General features: G+C 41.1%; 1 protein-coding gene across 6 annotated transcripts in view; it reads left to right on the top strand.

Moving 5' to 3' along the window:
- The window catches only part of LOC140209923 (neuron navigator 1-like), a 672,220-nt gene that overhangs the window by 165,764 nt on the left and 485,207 nt on the right, over nt 1–21,249 (top strand). For all 6 annotated transcript variants that reach the window (XM_072278589.1, XM_072278590.1, XM_072278591.1 and 3 more), the window contains one exon: nt 3,830–3,938. In XM_072278589.1, coding sequence (XP_072134690.1) covers nt 3,928–3,938 — 11 coding nt within the window. In that variant the 5' untranslated portion in view covers nt 3,830–3,927. The remainder of the gene's footprint in view (nt 1–3,829; nt 3,939–21,249) is intronic.

Genomic DNA, 21,249 nt, shown 5'->3' with positions numbered 1-21,249 from the left:
CTACAGAAAATATGCAGTGCAGGTAAACAATAAGGTGCAAAATCATAACAAGGTAAATTGTGAGGTCAAGAGTCCAACTTATCATAGTAGGAAACCATTTAATAGACTTGTGTATAACAGCTGGATAGGAGCTGTCCTTGAGCTTGGTGTTGCATGCTTTCAGGCTTTGGTATGTTCTACCTAATGGAGGATAGGAGAAGAAAGAAAGTCTTGCACCGCCTTCCTTCCTGTAATTCAATGAGCTGCTGTTTTGTTTTACTGGCATTGAGGGAAAAGTTGTTGTATGACACCAAGCTTACTAAGCAATGTAGCTCCTCCCTGTAGTTTGACTCATTGTTGTTTGAGATATGGCCCTCTACAATGTTCTCATCTGCACAACATGACATGACTGTACGGGGAGTAGAGTACCAGGCTGAGGATGCAACCTTGTAGAGTACCAGTGTATACAATAATTGTGCTGTTGCCGCTGATGGGTCCTTGAGAGTATTGAGGAACAAAGGGATGGAAATCTCTGAAGTGGAAGCCTGGGCAAAGAGCAGGGAGATCATTGTATAATTTGCTAAACTTTATTAGAGCAGAGCTGGATTATTGTGTTTTGTTTTGGTTATCTTGAAGAATGTGATAGTACTTGACAAATTGTTGAAGATAGTCACTAAAATGTTGCGTGGAATGGAATGTTTCAGTTATGAGGAGAGACTGGATAGGCTGGGTTTGTTTTCCTTGGGACAGAGGAGGATGAATGGGGACCTGACAGAGGTGTACAAAATTATGATGCATGGATAGGGTAGATAGCAAGAAACTCTTCCCCATGGAAAAGGTGCCTGAAACCTGAAGGCTTTGGTTTAATATGCTGGGTAAAGACTTTAGAGGAGATCTGAGCACTTTTTTCACCTAGAGGTTGTTGAAGTCTGATTTGTACATGCTGAGAAGGTGGTGCAGGCAGGTACTCTCATTAGCATCAAAACATTAGAACAAGTACATGAATCAGATTACTGATCATGGTAGGCTGGCAAATAGTATTGGTCTAGATTAATATTTACTGGTCAAGTAGGCTGAAGGTCTGTTCCTGTACTGAATGATCTTTTGACTTCATTAAAAATAGACTGGAAAGAAGCCTTTTGGAGTGTTTTTGTGGGGAACATTGAGTGGAGTTTGGGGCGATATTGTAATATTGCATGTTTATTAACAGTTTGGTTCTAAAGTTTCACTGGCTTTGTGGGATGTCTGCAGAATATCCATTGTGTGTTCTTTATAAGATGATTATCTCAGTGTTTCGATCTTGCTCCTTATTTGGCAAGTCAACATTCCTTTGTTTGAAAGGTTCCTTGGATTTTATTTTTTTGCAATCAAAATGGTACTTCATTCAAAATTTAAAAGAAAATGAATAAATCTGTAATAAAAAAAACAGAAAGTGCTGAAAAATATTGAGTATTTCCAGTATTTTCCATTTTAATTGTATAATACTTACTGTCTTATGTACAGAGATAACAGCTGTTAAAACTTATGTAGTTTGTCTTTGATTTCTCAGTTGCAAAGACATGTGAGAGTGGTTAATGGGTTTTGCACCCAGTGTTGGGAGAACATTTGAATTATTTTTTTAAATTAAGGATGATGGGATAGATTTTAAGCTAATGAGACACAGATTTTACCATCACGAAGACAATGTTTCTTTTTCAAAGAACAGGTGAAAATTCCACCACTAAGCTGTAGGGAAAGAAGTTCCAAGATTTAGGTTGAAAGGTTACGAGGGAAAAGTGAAAATCTGCAGATGCTGGAAATCCAAGCAACACACAGAATGCTGTACTTTTTTCCATAGATGTTGCCTGGCCTGCTGAGTTCTTCCAGCATTTTATGTGTGTTGTTGAGGGAAAAGTGATATGTTTCCAGGTGTAAATTGGAAGGAAAATTGCAGAGAAAAAAAATAAACGTGAGAAATTCTGCAGATGATGGAAACCTGAAGCAACACACACAGAATGCTGGAGAAACTTGGCAGGTCTGGCAGCAGCAATGGAAATGAATGAACAGTCGATGTTTTGGGCCAAGGCCTTTCTTCACGACAGGAAAGGAAGGGAGAAGATGCCAGAATAAAATGGTGGGAGGAGGGGAAGGAGTCCAGCTCGAAAGTGAAAGGTGGAGTCAAGTGGACAGATAAAGGAAAGGGCTGGAGAGAAAGGAATGTGATAGGAGAGCAGAGTGGACCATTGGAGAAAGGAACAGAGAAGGAAACCCAGGGGGAGGGAATAGGCAGGTGAGAAGAGGTAATAGGACAGAGTAGGGCATAGAAGAGGGGAGCGGAGCAGTTTTTTTTAATCGGAAAGACAAATTGATATTCATTTCGATTAAGGATCTCAGCGGTGGAGATGGCGGGAGGTGATGACAAATCACACCTCGACGGTGGAGATGACGGAAGGTGATGACATATCACAACAGTAGTGAAGGGTCTCCAACTGACTTGGATTCCATGCCCCTGGACCCTGACTCCAGTTTGTCAGGACTGCGTAGTGGCTGCTCGTGCATCTCTCCCCCGCGCCCCCCCCCCCCCACCAACAAAGTCACACGCAGGTCTTCTCCATTAAGGGAATCCACCCTCACATTCTTTGGAATTTAGAAGATTGAGGGGGGATCTGATTGAAATGAATAAAATTCTAAAGGGATTGGACAGGCTAGATGCAGGAAGATTGTTCCCGATGTTGGGGAAGTCCAGAACAAGGGGTCACAGTTTGAGGATAAAGGGGAAGCCTTTTAGGACCGAGATGAGGAAAAACTTCTTCACACAGAGAGTGGTGAATCTGTGGAATTCTCTGCCACAGGAAACAGTTGAGGCCAGTTCATTGGCTATATTTAAGAGGGAGTTAGATATTCCCCTTGTGGCTAAAGGGATCAGGGGATATGGAGAGAAGGCAGGTGCAGGGTCCTGAGTTGGATGATCAGCCATGATTGCACTGAATGGCAGTGCAGGCTCGAAGGGCCGAATGGCCTACTCCTGCACCTATTTTCTATGTTTCTATGTTTCTAACATCACAGATTAAGTCTTGTGGTAGTTAGCAAATAATGAAGGAGGCATTATTGTGAGGTTCTGGAAGCCCACTACACCAGAATATGTGGATCCTGGATTGGCTTCTACAACCACCTGAAGACCCACCAACAGGCAACTGCTTGGGAAAAGATCATACTTGATTCGAGTGACCGCACTACTACTAACGATCAAGAGAAACTTCTGTTCCAAGTTTTTAGTGAGCACCAAGCCAGATACATTTCTATGAAGACATACAGCACCACGTGGTGTGAGGTTGTCAGTATTAACTAGCCATCAATGCTTATTCTTGGTGAAGATGCCACAGAATCCAGCAGCTTCCCATCTTGGAGATCATTTCGATGTTACTTAGTCATTCGCCTATAAACCTATACCTCTAATTTGTACAGTATATTGGTTGCTTTAATTTTTCTCTGTCTATTCATGGGCCTTCGCCATTCAATGTTGCAACAGATGTGGCTGTCATTAGCAGATTTTCATGCAAGCAAGACTTTTGTCAATTATCTGTAGGTGAAAAACACTTTTACTCTCCGCTGACTGGATGTGCTAGATTTCTTGTTTAAGTTCCATCAATGGCATAAGCTTATGGTCTTCAGAATATGAGGTAATGTTTTAGCTGATGTTAACAAGCATTTGCCATTTGTCATGTGTTTTTAAATTGTAGGTCTCATAAGAATTGTCCTTATTTCCGATAAAAAGTCATAATGACTGGGGGATCTTATCATATCAGAAAGTTTGGGTTGAATTAAATTTGAACTTATGTATGAGTATACTGTGTGCTTCCATTATTTCTAGGTTTTGACAATTGGACATTAATGGATATTGTCAACCCAATATTCAGTGATCTGGTACGAAACTTTGACTGATATTTCCTCTCTCAACAACACGAAGCCATGCAGTCCAGGTAAATGCCACTTTACTATTCATCATTATATTTTGCCTTTTTGTGGTAATAAATTTTTGTAATATTAATGAATGAAAAATTGTCTTTCAGTTTCTAAGTACACAAGTATAAATTTAAGGGGAAAATGGGGGATGCTTTTTCACTGAGAGGGTCATGAGAGTGTGGAACGAGCTGGCAGGTCAAGTGGTGCATGCAAGCTCGATTTTGACATTTAAGAGAAGCTTAGATAGGTATATGGATAGTAGGGATATGGAGGGCTATGCTCCCGGTGCATGTTGATGGGAGTAGGCAGTTTAACTGGTTTAGCATGGACCAGATGGTCCAAAGGGCCTGTTTCTGTGCTATACTTTTCTAATGCTCTATGACTCTAAGCAAACCAATGACAGCAGTCATTCGTGCTGATGTATATTCCTTTAAGTTCCATATTTCTGTCTAAATATTTGTGGATCTTTAAAGTATGAGGACATTGATTGATAGTTTTTTCAAGAGTGATAGCAGTTTAGTATGTTGACTACAAAGTGCACAAGGGATAATTGTCAAAGAATTACAGTGCTTTGGTACAGTTTGGCTGGTACCTATCTATGCTGTAAAGAGTAAGTTGTTTGTGTTCATGGTTAACACATTTCCTTAAGCTCCCTTGTGGAAAAGTCATTTGGATATTTGAGGTTTCAAATATTCCCTTATTTCAACTCCTGGCATGGCATACAGGTCATTACGGACTTCAAACCACCTAATACTGTGCCCACTTCCAGCTCTGCTTCGCTCCCTGATGAGCTCAATTACTTCTACACTCGCTTTGACCGAGAGAACAAGGAAATCACCCTCAAAGCGGATCCCCCACCTGGTGAACTGCCTCTCTCACTTTCCACCTCCGATGTTTGCGCCACCCTGAGCAGGGTGAATGTGCGGAAGGCAGCTGATCTGGATGGAATACCTGGCCGTGCGCTCAGAGTCTGTGCAAGGCAGTTGGCCGGGGTCCTCACGGACATTTTCAATCTGTCCCTGGCCCAGGCAGTTGTCCCCACAAGCTTCAAGATTGCCACCATCGTGCCATTGCCAAAGCATTCCACTGCCACGGGCCTGAATGATTCTGCCCAGTTGCAGTCACCCCCATCATTGCAAAGTGCTTTGAGAGACTGGTTCTGTCACATCTGAAATCCTGTCTGCCCACTACCCTGGGCCCCCATCAATTTGCCTATCGCACCAACAGGTCAACAGAGGACGCCATCTCCACGGCACTTCACTCTGCCATGATCCACCTGGACAGCCCCAACTCTTATGTCAGAATGCTGTTCATTGACTTTAGTTTGGCATTCAATACTGTGATCCCCTCCAAGCTGATCACCAAACTTCACCAGCTTGGTATCAGCTCATCCCTCCGCAATTGGACCTTGGACTTTCTGACTAACAGACCCCAATCAGTTAAGTTAGACAACCTCTCCTCCTCCATTCTCACCCTGAACACTGGCATGCCTCAAGGCTATGTGCTGAGCCCTCTTCTGTACTCCCTCTTCACCTATGACTGCGTTCCTGTACATGGTTCTAACTCCATTATCAAGTTCTCAGACGACACCACAGTGGTTGGCCTGATCAGAGGGGATGACGAGACAGCCTACAGGGACAAGGTCCAGCACCTGTTTGCGTGGTGTGCCGACAACAACCTGGCCTTAACACCCAGAAGATCAAGGAGATCATTGTGGACTTCAAGCATGCTAGCAGCCACACTCATGACCCATCTACATCAAAGGAGCTGTAGTGGAGCGTGTATCAAGCTTCAAATTCCTTGGTGTCCACATTTCCGAGGATCTCGCCTAGTCCCTGAACTCCTCCACCCTGATCAAAAAGGCACAATAGTGCCTTTATTTCCTGCGAAGCATCAAGAAAGCTCAGGATACTGACAGACGTTTACCGCTGTACCATTGAGAGCATACTCACCAACTGCATCTCAGTGTGGTATGGCAATTGGCCTATATTGGACCGCAAAGCACTCCAGTGTGTGGTGAAAACTGCCCAGCGGATTATTGGCACCCAATTTCCCACCATTGAGAACATCTACCATAAGCGCTGCCTGGGCAGGGCGAAAAGTGCATCTCACCCTAATCATGGACTTTTTACTCTCCTCCCATCTGGTAGGTGCTACAGGAGCCTCCGCTCCTGCACCAGCAGGCACAGGAAAAGCTTCCTCCCCAAGTCTGTGACCCTGCTAAACCTCACATCACAGCGCTAAGCAGTTTTGCACTCATATTGTACTGTCTCAGTACTTTTATATTTGTGTGCTATTCACAGTTATTTTTGTAAATAACACTATTCTTTGCATTTCTGGTAAGATGCTAATTGCATTACATTGGCTTTGTATCTGCACTCGGCACAATGACAATAAAGTTGAACCTAATCTAATCTAAAGAATTGTATACACTGCGTACATTAGAAAGTACATTAGAATTGTATACATTAGAAGGTTGTGCAATATAGACACGTAAAAGTGGCAGTCACTTTGGGATGCATATAGTGTGAGGCCACTGCACCCAGTGCCAGTTTGAATTGGCTCAGTTACAAGTCCAGACAGCAGTGCAGCTTTTAACAGCTATTAAACAAGGGGTCAGATGATGGGTTGTCAGTTCCGTAAACTCACCTATATTTGCACTTACTCTCAAGAATCATACTCTTGTTTTTAAGAACAATGAAAGCATAACAGCATGTGAATATTTGCCAAGCATTGTGAAAAATAGAGGTTCACCCTTGACTTCTTACACTAAGTGAATTAAATTGCACCAGTGAAATGCAACTCACACAATGCTGGAGGATCTCAGCGTGTCAGGCAGCATGTGTTGAAGGAAATGGACAGTTAACATTTCAGGTCAAGGCCCTTCAATGGACTGGATGAATATATAATTCTTTCTGCTCATGTGACATGCCCCTGTCTGTCTTTTGCTTTTGCTGTGTCAGCATTTGTCATCATGTACCTTAGCAAAGTCACAATGTTCTTCTTCCTCAGCCTGCCTCTCCACTGCTTGTTCTCCTCATCTCTTGGTGGTTGATCATGAGGCTATTAGAGTTTTTAATCCCTCTCTGGATAGTTTGCAATGTTTTAAAAAGGGAGCAGGCACAGCAAAGCAATGTGCATAGTATTATTAGGAAATGTAGTCCAAGAGTTATATTTAAACATCAGACAGATTAGTGAGTACCGAAGGAACAATTAGAGCACACACACAAATTATAGTTACGTCAGAGATTAGAATTGGAATTGGTTTATTGTTGTCATATATGCCAAGATACAGTGAAAAGCCTGTCTTGCATTCTGTTCATATAAATCAAATCATTAAGATGAGAAAGTCTGCAGATGCTGGAGATCCAAGCAACACCCACAAATGCTAAAGGAACTCAACAGGCCAGGCAGTATCTATGGAAAAGAGTAATCAGTCGACATTTTGGGCTGAGATCCCTCATCAGAACTGGAAAAAACAGATGAGAGATCAGAGTGAGAAAGTGGGGGGAGGGGAGGCAGTGGTACAAGATGGTAGGTGATTGGTGAAACTGGGAGAGAGGGAGGGGTGAAGTAAAGAGCTGGGAAGCTGGTTGGTGAAAGAGATAAAGGGCTGGAGGAGGGGGAATCTGAACGAAAAAGGTCTAAGACCATGGAAGAAAAGGAAGGGGGAGGAGCATCAGAAGGAGGTAATGGATAGGTAAGGAGATGAGGTGAGAGAGGGAAACAGGAATGGGGACAGGAGCATATGCACCACCAACTTTCTGAGGTCAATCAAACTTCATGAATTTACATAAAATTCAGGTTTCCTCAACTACCTTCGGCATATGCCTGGGTTTTCATAAATTCTACTGTATCAATTTTTCTGTAAATGCCTACAAGAAAATGAATCTGAAGGTAATATATGGTTAAATATACATACTTAGATAACAAATTTTAATTTGACTTTGACTTTGACCAATGATACTTGAATGAAATGTGGCCTAATTATGGCAGAGTGGGGCTGTGTGCTCCTTTGCATTTCACTCCAATCACCCACTTCCCCCTCAACTCCTGCTTCTCATCCATGGCAGCCATTATACTCATAGCTGGCATGTACATACCCCTGTGAATGTGGCCTTTCAGGGGCTGGAGAACTGATATCTTGCAGTGCAGCTGTGCCAGTTACCCCATGGCACTGAGCTGAATCTGTGCAAGTTGACCATGAAACGATGTTTTAAAACTCCAGTGTTGAACCGCTGGAGTTTCTAAACAATGCTTCACTGCACGAAATCAGTGAAAAACCAGTGAGGGGAAAGTTAAAGGGGTGGGGGAGGGGGGAGGCAGGGAGGTGATAGGCAGGAAAGGTGAAGAAAGATTAGGGGAAAACACAATGGGTAGTAGCAGGAGGCGGAACAATGAGGGAGGTGATAGGCAGCTGGGGGAGGGGGCAGAGTGACATAGGGATAGGGGAAGGGAGGGGGAGGGAATTACTGGAAGTTGGAGAATTCTGTGTTCATACCAAGGGGCTGGTTTTTCACCTGGAACCTACCAGCCTTTTCCTTCCCACCCTCCCCCCACCTTCTTTATAGGGCCTCTGCCCCTTCCCTCTACAGTCCTGATGAAGGGTTCCAGCCCGAAACGTCAACCGATCTTTTCCTCGGATGCTGCCCGACCTGCTGAGTTCCTCGAGTGTGGTGTGAGGTATTAAATTTAAAAGTGTACATTTGAAAGATCTAGATCGTTATCAGCTCATTCACTGAAGTTTAAGGGGCAATGAGTCTTACGTTGTCCACTAATATTCTCTACCATTTTTTTGCCAACTATGAAAGTCAGTGATAGGGAAATGGAAATTATGAACAACTATCTGTTGCTCAGGACCCATTTCTCAGCAAAGACAATCTCGGATTCATATACCACCCCCAGTTTTCCAGAGCATCCTGAGGCCAATTGATTAGGAGAATGCTTGAAGAGCAAGAATTCACCGAGCCTATGATCTACTGAACAACAATGACCCCTGTAAATTCCAAGTAGGGGATATATTTAATAATATTCAGAAGGTAGTATTGCATTATTTACCAAAGACAGTTGACCGTAAATTGGCATACCTTCTTAGAGTTGTTGAACTGGACCATAAGGCATGAAGATAAAGTTACAAAATCTGTAGTAGCTTGGTTCAGAATCTCCTTCCCAACAGGAAAATACTGCACTAAATAATTCATGCTTATTTATTCTTCCTTCCATTATACTGCATGCCATTCAAATGGTTCCCTGCCCAATTAACCTACAAAATTGTTAAATATATTACCAAATTTTAATTGACAAGGGAACAATCAGCAGAGTATTGCTGCTTGAATGAATAAAATTTAGATCATTACTCAGCGTTCAGTACTTCTGAAGAACATGGTTCCGACAAATGAACAACTAGACCATGAGTGGATTGGCAAGAATTATTTGATTGTACCATAGACCACAACACGAACTGTCACATAGGCCATAAGATATTTTATGAGCAATTGTACTGCTCATAAAGCCACTTGTGAGGATTCCTTTCCCACAGTTGCTTGCTTAATGACTTGTGCTTGTTCATAAGGCTCATGATCAGTTAATGACCCCTTGCCAGGCTAGGAAGAGAGTTCCGTCGTGCTTGCTGAGAAATGAACACACATCAGGCTGAGGTGCTAGCGCCATTTGTGGTCAGGGTACTCATTATGTGCTGGAGTGCAGTTTATTCTACCTCAGTCTTTGCATGTCATTGAAAATTATGGTCTTGGCAGGCCCTTTTATTTCTGGATGTTGTGCGTAGCTACCAAGCAAATCCTTCCCAGGTCAGCTTTCACGAATGATGAAATACTTGCTGCCTGTGGTTTGGCAACGTTCACTGCTATAAATTCACTCATCTTTGCTGTATAGTGAGGGAGCCACACTCCAACAGGGATGCAAGCTGGAGAAATGAACCTAACACTGAAACACTATCTCTGATTTGTTCCTTTTGATGTAGCTCCCCACTGGGTGCAATTTGGAGAGCAGGTCCTTCATCTCAATAGTAGCCATGACCTATGTTACCTCTAAGCTGTACGCATGTGCGCACGCACACACATTTTTCCACCAGCGCACGAAAGGAAATTAATGTGTGCACGAAAGGATAGTTACCTAAATAATGTAGTAATTAATAATTATACTTATTCAAAATAACCTTTTAGCTCAATGTTTCTGTTAAATAGTTAATCGGTTTTTCAGATACCATAATGCACGTCACTAATTTATGTCACCTCACCTTTCCTGTTCCGGTTTGTACAGCTGCATCACGGCGGCAGCCATCTTTGGCGGACAGTGTTCATATCGTAAAGTTTACAAAGATCTGTTTCAAATCCTGTAGATGGCTTACTAAGTTTTTATTGAAAAAAATATTGATTCACTATGTCAAATTCAAAAGAAGCGAAGTAATATCTTTGATGAACTGGCTGCACTGTGCAAGATTCAGCAAAAGAGTGGCCTGACACCGATTGATTCACTTCATTTTGCACGAGGCAAAATTAACAAGATAAGAAAGCAGTATCTGGGAGACAGTTTCATGGAGTGACAAAGTTAAAGTTTTGCTAAGCCAACAACATGAAGAAAACGTTACAGTAGATACAAGTTCGCTGTTGACTTTTATAAATAGTCTTTGTGTTCATTTAGAAGAAAGGTTTCCTGAAGATGAGATACAAAAATGGTCAGCTTTTGATCTCTCTGCAAGTGCCGATTGTGACTTCACATTTGGCAATGAACAAGTTAATGCCTTATGTCTAAAATATCATGATTTTCTAGCTGAAAATACTGTAATAGTTAGACAGTTTAATGATTTCAAATTTTCCGTGCAAGAAAAAATTAATTCCAAACTGATTTCAAACTTTGCTTAAATGGTGGCATTTGTACTTCAAAATGAACAGTTTTGCGACCTTGCACAGTTGACGGACATTGGGGGAACCTTTCTTCTGTCTAGTGCGGAGTGTGAGCGAGGTTTTAGCCTAATGAATCAACTCAACAACAAGCTGAGAAACCGTTCAGGTGAATGTCATTTGGATATGATAATGAGAATCAAAAGCTATCAATTGGATGGAAGTTCAATTAGTCTAGACAGAGATGACAAAGAATAGGTAAATGCCAAAGACAGGGGAGAGAAAAAATAACTGAGTGACTTAAATATTTATGTTATTTTGTTGTTATTTTGTGCAGTTTTATGTCAAATATCTTGTAAATCTACATAAACTGTGCCATGTGTGTATTCAGTGCGCACATACTTTTGTCACTGGAAAGAAATTTGCACAATGTAAGATTTTTGCGCACACTGACTACTAAAAATTAGAGGGAACATTAGTCATGACTGATTTATTTTTGGTAATTCACTACTGTTTCAAAGGCCGGGAGAACCAGATGGATGGCTGCTAAGGAAGTAAGTGGTACCCACTCCACTGAAAGCTGTCATATCTCATTAAAGCGCATATCAAGGGAAGAAGAGTGACATAATGATGTGCACATGCAATCAAAGGTTAGGGTTTGTCATTCTCTTAAGAATCCCCAATGGCATTGGATTCAAAATGACTGCTGAGCATAGTATTATTTGTGTCCTGTTGCATTTTAAAATTACAGTCAGTTTCCTCTGAAAGGAGGCATCAGCCATTCAGCAGCTGTCAGTGCACGATTACGTAACCCTTTCATCTTCTCAATTCATCAGTCTGCATGTGCTGGAACATCAAAAAGTTACCATGCATTGTGGTATCAGTCTAGCTTATGGGTAGGGAAAAGTTGTCCAAAACGCACTCAGTTCCTTTTATTTGAATGGTATTGAATTCCCATTCATCAGCTCAGGAGTAATAATGTCAGCAAATTAATTCACTTCATTGTTGGTTCTGTACTAAATACACATATTAGTAACTTGCGTGACAAGTCACTTTTGATATGGTCTACCCAACACTTTCTTAGTCCTCAGCTTCCTGTTAACATGTTGCTGTACGGAGAATAAATCTTACTGATTCTGTTCTTAAAATGTGTGCAACAATCAATCCTGATGAAGCATTTTGTTATCTAGTGTACTGTCCAATATCAAGCTTGCTCCCTCGTACATCAGAACAGTCACATACCTTTTTATTTATTGAGATACAGCGAGGAAGAGGCCCTTCCATCCTTTTGAGCCATGCCAGCCAGCAATTAAATCTAGCCTAATCATGGGACAATTTACAATGACTAATTAATCTGCCAATCAGTATGTCTTTAGACTGTAGGAGGAAACCAGAGCACCTGGAGGAACCCTATGCAGTCACAGGTAGAACGTACAAACCGCGTACAGGTTGGGGCAGGAATTGAACCAGGGCCACTGGCAGTGTAAAGCGTTGTGCTAACCACTATGTTACCATGCATGGTAACTTACCACCTACTTCGTTGGCTGATGGGAGATATGTTATTGTTTTATTTTGCAAAAATTAAAAACTATGAATGCTAATAACATTAACATGGATTGCTTGTAACTCTTGTTATTACTGTTTGTAATACAAAATGTTATATATTGCAATTGTTCATATTGTTAAATATAAAGACTTATCAATGTGTGTAGAATTTTATATAAAGCCTTGGTTGTACACTTTCTGAATCTGCCACTTAGCACATTGTGACCGTAGATCACAATACCTAACTAGTAACAAGCTTTCTGAAAAATGTTCAGATTCATATCAGAATCAGGTTTAATATCATTGGCATATGTTGTGAAATTTGTTGTTTTGCTGTAGCAGTACAATGCAATACAGTACACAAAAAGGCTATAATGAGCAAGTAAAAAGTAAGGTAGTGTTCATGGATTAGTTCATCTGATGGCAGAGAGGAAGATGATGAATGCTCAGTTCTGTTTTTACCTTGCAGGTTTGAGTTCTGAGCTAATCATTATACAGGATGATCAGTGACATTTGCTGAACAGAAGAATGTGTGATAAATTCAAGAATTCTTCACTTAAAAACATAGAAACATAGAAAACCTACAGCACAATACAGGCCCTTCGGCCCACAAAGCTGTGCCAAATATGTCCTTACCTTAGCAATTACCTAGGGTTACCCTTAGCCCTCTATTTTTCTGAGCTCCATGTACCTGTCCAGGAGTCTCTTAAAAGACCCTATCATATCCAATGTCCACTACCATCGCCGGCAGCCCATTCCACGCATTCACCACTCTCTGCATAAAAAACTTACCCCTGACATCTCCTCTGTACCTACTTCCAAGCACCTTAGAACTATTCCCTCTCATGCTAGCCATTTCAGTCCTGAGAAAAAGCCTCTGACTATCCACACGATCAATGCCTCTCATCACCTTATACACCTCTGTCAGGTCATCTCTCATCCACTGTTGCTCCAAGGAGAAAAGGCTGAGTTCACTCAACCTATTCTCATAAGGCATGCTCCCCATTCCAGGGAACATCCTTGTAAATCTCCTCTGCAACCTTTCTATGGTTTCCATATCTTTCCTATAGTGAGGCGACCAGAACTGAGCACAGTACTCCAAGTGGGTTCTGACCAGGGTCCTATATAACTGCAGCATTACCTCTCGGCTCCTAAACTTAATCCCATGATTGATGAAGGCCAATGCACTGTATGCTTTCTTAACCGCAGAGTCAACCAGCGCAGCAGCTTTGAGCGTCCTATAGACTCGGATCCCAAGAACCCTCTGATCCTCTACACTGCCAAGAGTCTTACTATTAATACTATATTCTGTCATCATATTTGACTGACCAAAATGAATCACCTCACACTTACCTGGTTTCAACTTCTCAACTTGCACTCTTCTTTTCCAGTTGTTGATCAGACTCTCTCTTCCATGCATCCGTGGACGGATTCCTTTTCTGCCTATCATGGATTTCTTCTGATTCTTCCAAAGGTTTTGTGTCATACTCCAAACGTGTTCCAAAAGGTGTATGGTTAGGTTGAAAAAGACAGTACAGGGTTTCCCCCTCCATCCGAAGGTAGGACGTTCCTATGAAATGGTTCGTAAGCCGAAATGTCGTAAAGCAAAGAAGCAATTACCATTTATTTATATGGGAAAATTTTGTGAGCATTCACAGACCCAAAAATAACCTACCAATTCATGCCAAATAACACATAAAATCTAAAGTAACAGTAACATGTAGTAAAAGCAGGAATATGATAAATACACAGCCTAGATAAAGTAGAAATACTTCTCTACAACGATTGCCTGCACAGATCTCCGTAGCGAAAATCTCACGCAAGCGCTGTTGGCAAGAACACTCTCTCCAGTAACCTTTAAACTATGAAGCTGCCAAACCTACCAAATAACACATAAAAATACACAGCCTATATAAAGTAGAAATAATGTATGTACCGTGTAGTATCAATTACTGGAATTGGGAAAACAGCACCGAGCACACTGATGATGGTGTGTTAGACTGAGTTGTCGCAGGCTGGGTGGTGCAGTGGCCCCCACCCTCTGGGCCGCCAACTCGATACATTGCCGTGAAGAACGCAGCAGTAGCTGGGAGGCACACAGCACATCGTTAAGAAAAAAGCCGAAATAAACATGATAATTAATTAGGTGCCGCCAACACGTAATTGTCAGCCCAGATCAGAGGCGATGCAATCGGACTGCCCGCCTCAATGTTAAAGGTCGAAGTTCGTCGTCTCCTGTGGCTGATGTGGAAGGCTTGGTTGACTGCTGAGCCTTGCGCATTTTTCCATCATACAGTTGTTTGTAAGCACTCAAACCATCCTGCAAATATCCCCTAAACCTACGTACCCTTGCAAGATTAAAGTCGTACTTTATCATTGCAGCGAAAATCTCACACAGTTGCTTCACTTTCTGCTTTCGGTTTCGATTGTTATCTTTTCCTCTTCCAATTGCATCAGCTCTTCATCTGTCAGTTCTTGGTCATGGGATGCCAAAACCTCTTCAACATCATCTTCATCAACTTCCACAAGCCAAACTCACTTTGTCCTTGCTTCGTTCACCACGATCAAAATGCTTAATTATGTCTAGTTTTACGCTAAGTGTAACACCCTTACTCTTTCAGGCTTTTCTGACACCTTAGAACTCATCTTGCTAACGGCTGCTCAATGCAACGTGTTTCAACAATGCCGTTCTAAATCCGGGGCAGAGCGGCTGCTCGGGGTGCACGCTGCCTTTTATCGCGCGCTGATTTTTTATTGCGCACTGCCTTTCTTCGTAACAGTGAAAACACCTTCTGAAAGTGAAAACGGTACTAATGTAGGTCTTTCGTAACAGTGAGGTTTCGTAAAGTGAACGTTCGAAAAGCGGGGGACGCCTGTACACATAATTGGTACTGATCTCTGCATTTCTCTTTGAATTGTTGCATGGTGAAGATCATGTTCACTATGCTTCTCGGTGAAAAAAAATCCCCACCACAATCCAAGGAGTGGCCCCACATTTGCTTGGAGAAGTTAGTGAAAACAACGGGGCTTTGTTCAGAACTTTATGGGAAATATAGGAAGAAACTGTGAAAGAAATACATAATTACATTTCACAATCTCTGGGCAGGAAGAAGGGCCTTTAAACTTTATGTGAGCACTGACTAATTTACATGCTGTGTTGGATGATTGGATGTGGGGAATTGGTAAAACTCTATTATGTTCCTGTCAGACCTGCAGGATTTAATTCTCTGTAATGTGTCCAAAAGCTGACAGGCAATTACATGGTGAAAAAAGAGGCATAGCCTTAAATAGCCAAATAACATAGACTTAAGAAAGAGCACCAAGGGCTTTTCTGAGATTCCTTTGCTGAACTTTGAATTATTTTGGTTGAATTTTCAAAAGCCTTGTACCACTGCGGGAATGCAGTAGAGTGCAGCATATTTTAGCAACACTTCAGAGCTACACTACCAATTCAATTGCATTAAGATAATTTGTATTTGAGATCTTGGCCTTGAACCACATGCATTCCTATGACTGGGAACAAATCTTTGGTGGCTTACTCGAACAGAGGCATCATTTCCTGTGAGTCAATAGATTGTGGGTCTAAACACCACAATAGTGTTGTGACAATAGTTTGAAGACCAATTCTACCATCTGCTGTTGTCTTTTGATGAAAGAGGGTGATTGGGCAATTGGGTATTGAAATGAATTCTTTGGCTTTTGGGTCATTTGGTGATGCAAAAGATATTATATAAATGCATGTACTTTTAGTGCAGTTAAAATCATAAAGGCTGTACATTTAAGAATAATCAGTTTGGAGTTATTTTCAGAAGTAGTCCAGATAAGGCATACGAGACTAATATCTGATGTCTTATGAGAAAACTTGGGCTGACAAGCTGGAGTTTTGAAGAGTGGGAAGGGATTTGATTGAAACAGATAAAAGCATGAAAGGTTTGATCAGTAGATTTGGAGGGGAAGCTTCCTTTTCTGGGATAACAGAGTACTAGGGGTGACTTTTTAGAAAGAGGTCATCCATTAAGACAGAGATGAAGAGAATTTCTTTTCCCTTACAGAGATGTGAGCCTTTCAAATGTTCTTCCTCAAAGCATGGTAGAAGCAAAGCTTGTTGAGTGCTTTTAAACCAGAGTTTGATAAATCTTGATAAGAAAGGTTGGGGGTGGGTCAGGAGTTATTGGGTAGGACGGAATTTCAAGCTATTGTTATGGTCAGATCTGCTATGTTTTTGCTTGGTTTAGAGGTGGACTCAAGGTACTAAATGTTCTACTCCTTCATATTTTCATATTAGAATTCTTAACAGGCAGAACAAAAATCTAAGCTGAATTTGTCCTTTAAAGAGCTTGAATACACAATCACTAATGCCTCCTGGCTTGTGGAAATTACAGTTGCGAAGTGTAGTTTTAACAGTTGCAATAGCTCCAAAAGACTGTGGTCTGGAGAAACAAATTTTGGCAGACACTGAAAAGATTGTAATGAAAAAAAGGCTTTTTGGAAAGAATTTTGTGTATTTTCATTCAAACGATTGAAATTGTAATGTCTAATAGCTCTTTCATGTTTTAAGGCTATTTACAGAGGTAGAGCTATCAACAGACTATCTTTCATTGGAGCAAGTAATAGCTATAACGAAAAATGAACAGTAAAACCATTTTGTACTCTGTGTTGAAAAGTATGTTTACAGTTCTGTGCAAAAGACTTGGGCACATACACATACAGTATATGCCTAGGGAGGCTAAGAGTTTTGCATAGAACCTATGTAATTTTATGTATTGCACTATATTGTTACCACAAGAAAAACAAATTTCATGACATACGTCAGTGGTGATAAACCTGATTCTGGTATGGGTCTCTATAGTGGACTGAGAGTGGGAAGGGGGCAGGGAGAGGGAAATCATGGTTGGGAAAAGGGAAAGGGAGAGGGAAGGGAGCTTAAAGCACCAGAGAGGCATTCGGTAATGATCAATAGACCAATCGTTGAAATCAAATGACCTTGCCTGGCGACTCAGGGCTGGGTGGGTCTGCACCCTCACCAACCCCCCCCCCCACCCCTGGCACTCCTTCTCTGCCACCTGTCCCACACCCCTCCTGCGGTGTTCCACCCTTGCCATTCCAAGCATTCTTTGCTCCCTCCAGATTTACAAACTCACTCTCCACTTCATGTTGACAAATACAGTACAGTGCAAAAGGCTGGCACCCTAGCTATTGGTATTTGCCCAAGCTTTTCGTACTGTAGATATGTATGAATATGTAAGGCAGCACCACATCAGTTCTGTATTTACAAATGAAAACAGAATCACGTAACCTCAAGAACAACAAATGTTTCTTCCTTTTAATCATATCTTACCATCAAAATCATTCCAAGGTATTTTATGGGAGCATTCTCATTCGAGATTATAGCAGGCACCTGGTCACAGGAGTTAGCTTTTAGGTTCTTGAGTGGAAAGGCAGAGGTGTTTTGGAAGGGATTTCTAGTGCTTAAGAGTTAAGCAACTAAAGCCATTGCCATCAATGATGCAACAGTTAGGTCATCACAAATGGTCAGAATTCCAGTTGCACAGGACTGAAGGAGATGACAGAGAAAGTGGGAATTCTGAAAATGAGGGTGAAGGTCCAGTGTAGGTCAGCATGTGTAAGAGTGAATGTGAACTTGTCTTGGAAAAACAGATTGAAGAAACTGTTGAAGGAAATGAAGAGGAGGAATAAACACTTCACGGGCTTCCAGCCGGTACAGGTATCAATTATAACCGGTATTTCGATGACGAATTCCCCCATCTTCGTGAAAATGGCAGAATTTGTCACCGAAACGTCAGTTATAATCGACGCTTGTGATCTAGTGTAAGCCCGAGAAGACATATACGCTGGGAAAGCACTAGATCCTTTTTCATGAGTAAGGATGTTTTCTGAGTCTTGGTGATGAGGAAATTATCTGTCATCATATTGCAGAATAATTGGAGACACTTCCACCTCTCCAAAATCAAATTTGTCAGAACAGTCAAAAATTTAAGACTGCCCACATTTGTCAGTAGTGCTCAGAAAAAGTTCAGGTTTCATTTTTGCATTTCCTTTGACATTTCTGTTGCATTGATGTGTTGCCAAGCACTGAGCACTGCCTCTGTCAAAGCATTGATGCTCTGAATCCCTTGACAGATGTGAATTAATAGAAGGAAAAGAACGAGCAGTTGATGCTCCTGAAAGAAAGTGATGGCATGAAGAGGAACTCCCAGAGCTTCTCTGGCTGTCAAAATGGTGAAAGATTTTGCATGTTGATGAGTCCTGCTGAATCACTTCCGATGAAGGGTCTCAAAACCCAAAATATTGACTGTTTATTCATTTCCATAGATGCTGTCTGACCTGCTGAGTTCCTCCAGTGTTTTGTCTGTGTTGTTCTGGATTTCCAGCATCTGCAGAACCTCTTGTTTAAAGATTTTGAACGTTGCTCCTTGTTCTTGTTATTCAAACTGTACTGGATCATCCAGCCTATTGACTTCAGTTATTACTTCAATAATTGCCATTAATTACCCATATTTAGTAGGTGGGATAGCAGTGGAGCTTTTCATCTTTCCTAAACCTCTGATGTTCTGTGAATCAATGAAGCCAGTCTTCCTCCACGTCACCAATACTTTCCAACCTTCCTGCTTTTGGAACTTCCATTCCCTCTACTTTAATCAGCATCAACATTTATTGAAACACTGGGCTTCAGGAAGGATGTGAAGGTTATTGTCTTGTTGTCTTACTCTCTGCATTTGATTCTACATTTGGCTTTGGTTATCCATGATGTGCAATCATTATCTAGAAGTTCTAAACTTGTATTGTACAAAGCAACTAAAGTTTTTCTGTAAACTATTTTGGATCTGCCCTCATTTGTAATATAAAATTCTCCTGAAGGGAAAAAGCTATTTGTGATAAGTGATCATTATTAGTTTGTTCATCCTTAAAGAATATTACTTTATTGTCAGTAACCGTGAAACAATAAAGTATAATACTTTATGAGAATATGTATGTTTGTCTTTGAATCTCTCCAGGCTCCTTCTTTCATTTAATAAGATTATGACTAATATGTGACCTAATTCCACGTATATTTCATTCCCCAATATACTTTCAAGTCTTTGGTTGGCAATTATCTATTGATATCAGATTTGAAATTAACACCAATTGCCATTCATGGGAAATGTACCAAACTGCCAGAACTCTGCATGTGGAAGTTATTTGTGAATTCAGCCCTGAAAGATCTGGCTCGAATTTTCAGACTGCTCTCCTCTAGTCTGAAACTCCCCAGCCAGCAGGAGTACTTCTATAGGCCGAATTCCCTTTAATGCACTGAAAACTTCAAACAAATCACCTTTTAATCACTGGATAGTCCGTATATGAGAAAATCACTGAAGAGCTCTTTTTTTTATTAATTCAACCCATGTGTTTGCATGCTAACAAGGACAACTAAACCTTTATTGGTTTAGGTATTGCTCTAAATGCAGTAAGACTGTGCCAGATAGTGGCTTTAATGAGATACTAAAGGCAAGTGTGTAAATTTGATTTTGTGTCAAGGTTAACACCAAGGATTAAACTTTCTTCAGAAACAATTCTCAGTGTGGAATTGATTTATGTTGACTCTGATTTGGTGTGTTTGAGTTTATTTAGAACATCTGAAATAAGCACTCTCAGAGAGTGAGGCTAGTGCAGAAAAAAATAAAAGTAAGCAAAAGGACAATTTTACGGATCAAAGGGCACAGAGAAACAGCACAAATTAATGTTAAAATTGCAGAGCAATAATGTAAGGCCATAGAAGTAAGTTGATGATACAAAACAAATCAAACAGCTGACAACTGGTAGATGATTAAGATTTCTTAAGACCCTTTTGTCGGTACTTTGTGGCAGGAAGCCTCAAATTCAGTCTTCACAATTAGCCTGTAGAGATATAAAATGAAGGGACTCTTGCCCTTAAATTGGAAGAGGTTATTTATTTTGACCTTGGAAAATAAGACCATTGAGCATAGGAACAGAAGTAGGCCATTCAGCCCATCAAGCCTACTTTGCCTTTTGATCATGGCTAATTTATTTTCTCCCCCAGCTCCACTTTCCTGCCTTCATCCCATAATCATAACCACCCTTGTGTTTGATGATTCAATCATTTTAATTTTTACTTCTCAGCACCAATCTCACCCAGCCCATACGTGGGGGCATAACTTTAAGGTGATTGGAGGAAAGTATAGGGGAATGTCAGAAGTAAGCTTTGTTGCACAGAAAGTAGTGGGCGCATGGAACATGCTGCCGGGGTAGTGTTAGAGGCTAATACATTAGGAAAATTTAGTAAACTCTTTAGATTGGCATATGGATGATGGAAAAATGGAGTGCTATGTAGGAGGGAAAGGTTAGATTGACCTTAGAATAAGTTATAAGCTTGGCACAACGTCGTGGGCCGAATGGTCTGTACTTCATTGTAGTGTTCTATGTTCAAAGGCAATTTATAGTGTGCATAAAGTGACATAGGGGCATAACATAACTGGCATGGAATTCAGCTGGTTCACGCTGTGCTTCTGGACTCAGTGTGGAACATTGCTGGGAAATCTGGCAGATCGCCACCAGAAAGTTGGGACTTTTAGAACCTGTACCTCATTTTAACATTTCTTATTACTTATGGGGAATATGTGCCATTTATTGGGAATGAACTGCTAGCAATAACCAGCGATTTAAATCGTATTCTTACCATCTACTACTCCGTAATAATCCAACAGACTTGATCTCTGGCTGATCTTGGAGTATTGTGTGTAATTCTGGTCACCACAATGATGGAAGGATGTGGTTTGCTGAAGAGAGTATAGAGGAGATTCACTCAGATGTCGTTTAGGTTGGAGGACCTTTGTTGTCAGAAGAGCTGGGTAGGTTGGGATTGTTCTGCTTAGAGCAAATGAGACTGATGGGCAATCTGTTTAAG

This window comes from Mobula birostris, chromosome 14 (assembly GCF_030028105.1).
Source record: "Mobula birostris isolate sMobBir1 chromosome 14, sMobBir1.hap1, whole genome shotgun sequence".
Classification (NCBI taxonomy): Eukaryota; Metazoa; Chordata; class Chondrichthyes; order Myliobatiformes; family Myliobatidae; genus Mobula; species Mobula birostris.
This window is presented reverse-complemented; position numbering and strand designations above follow the sequence as displayed.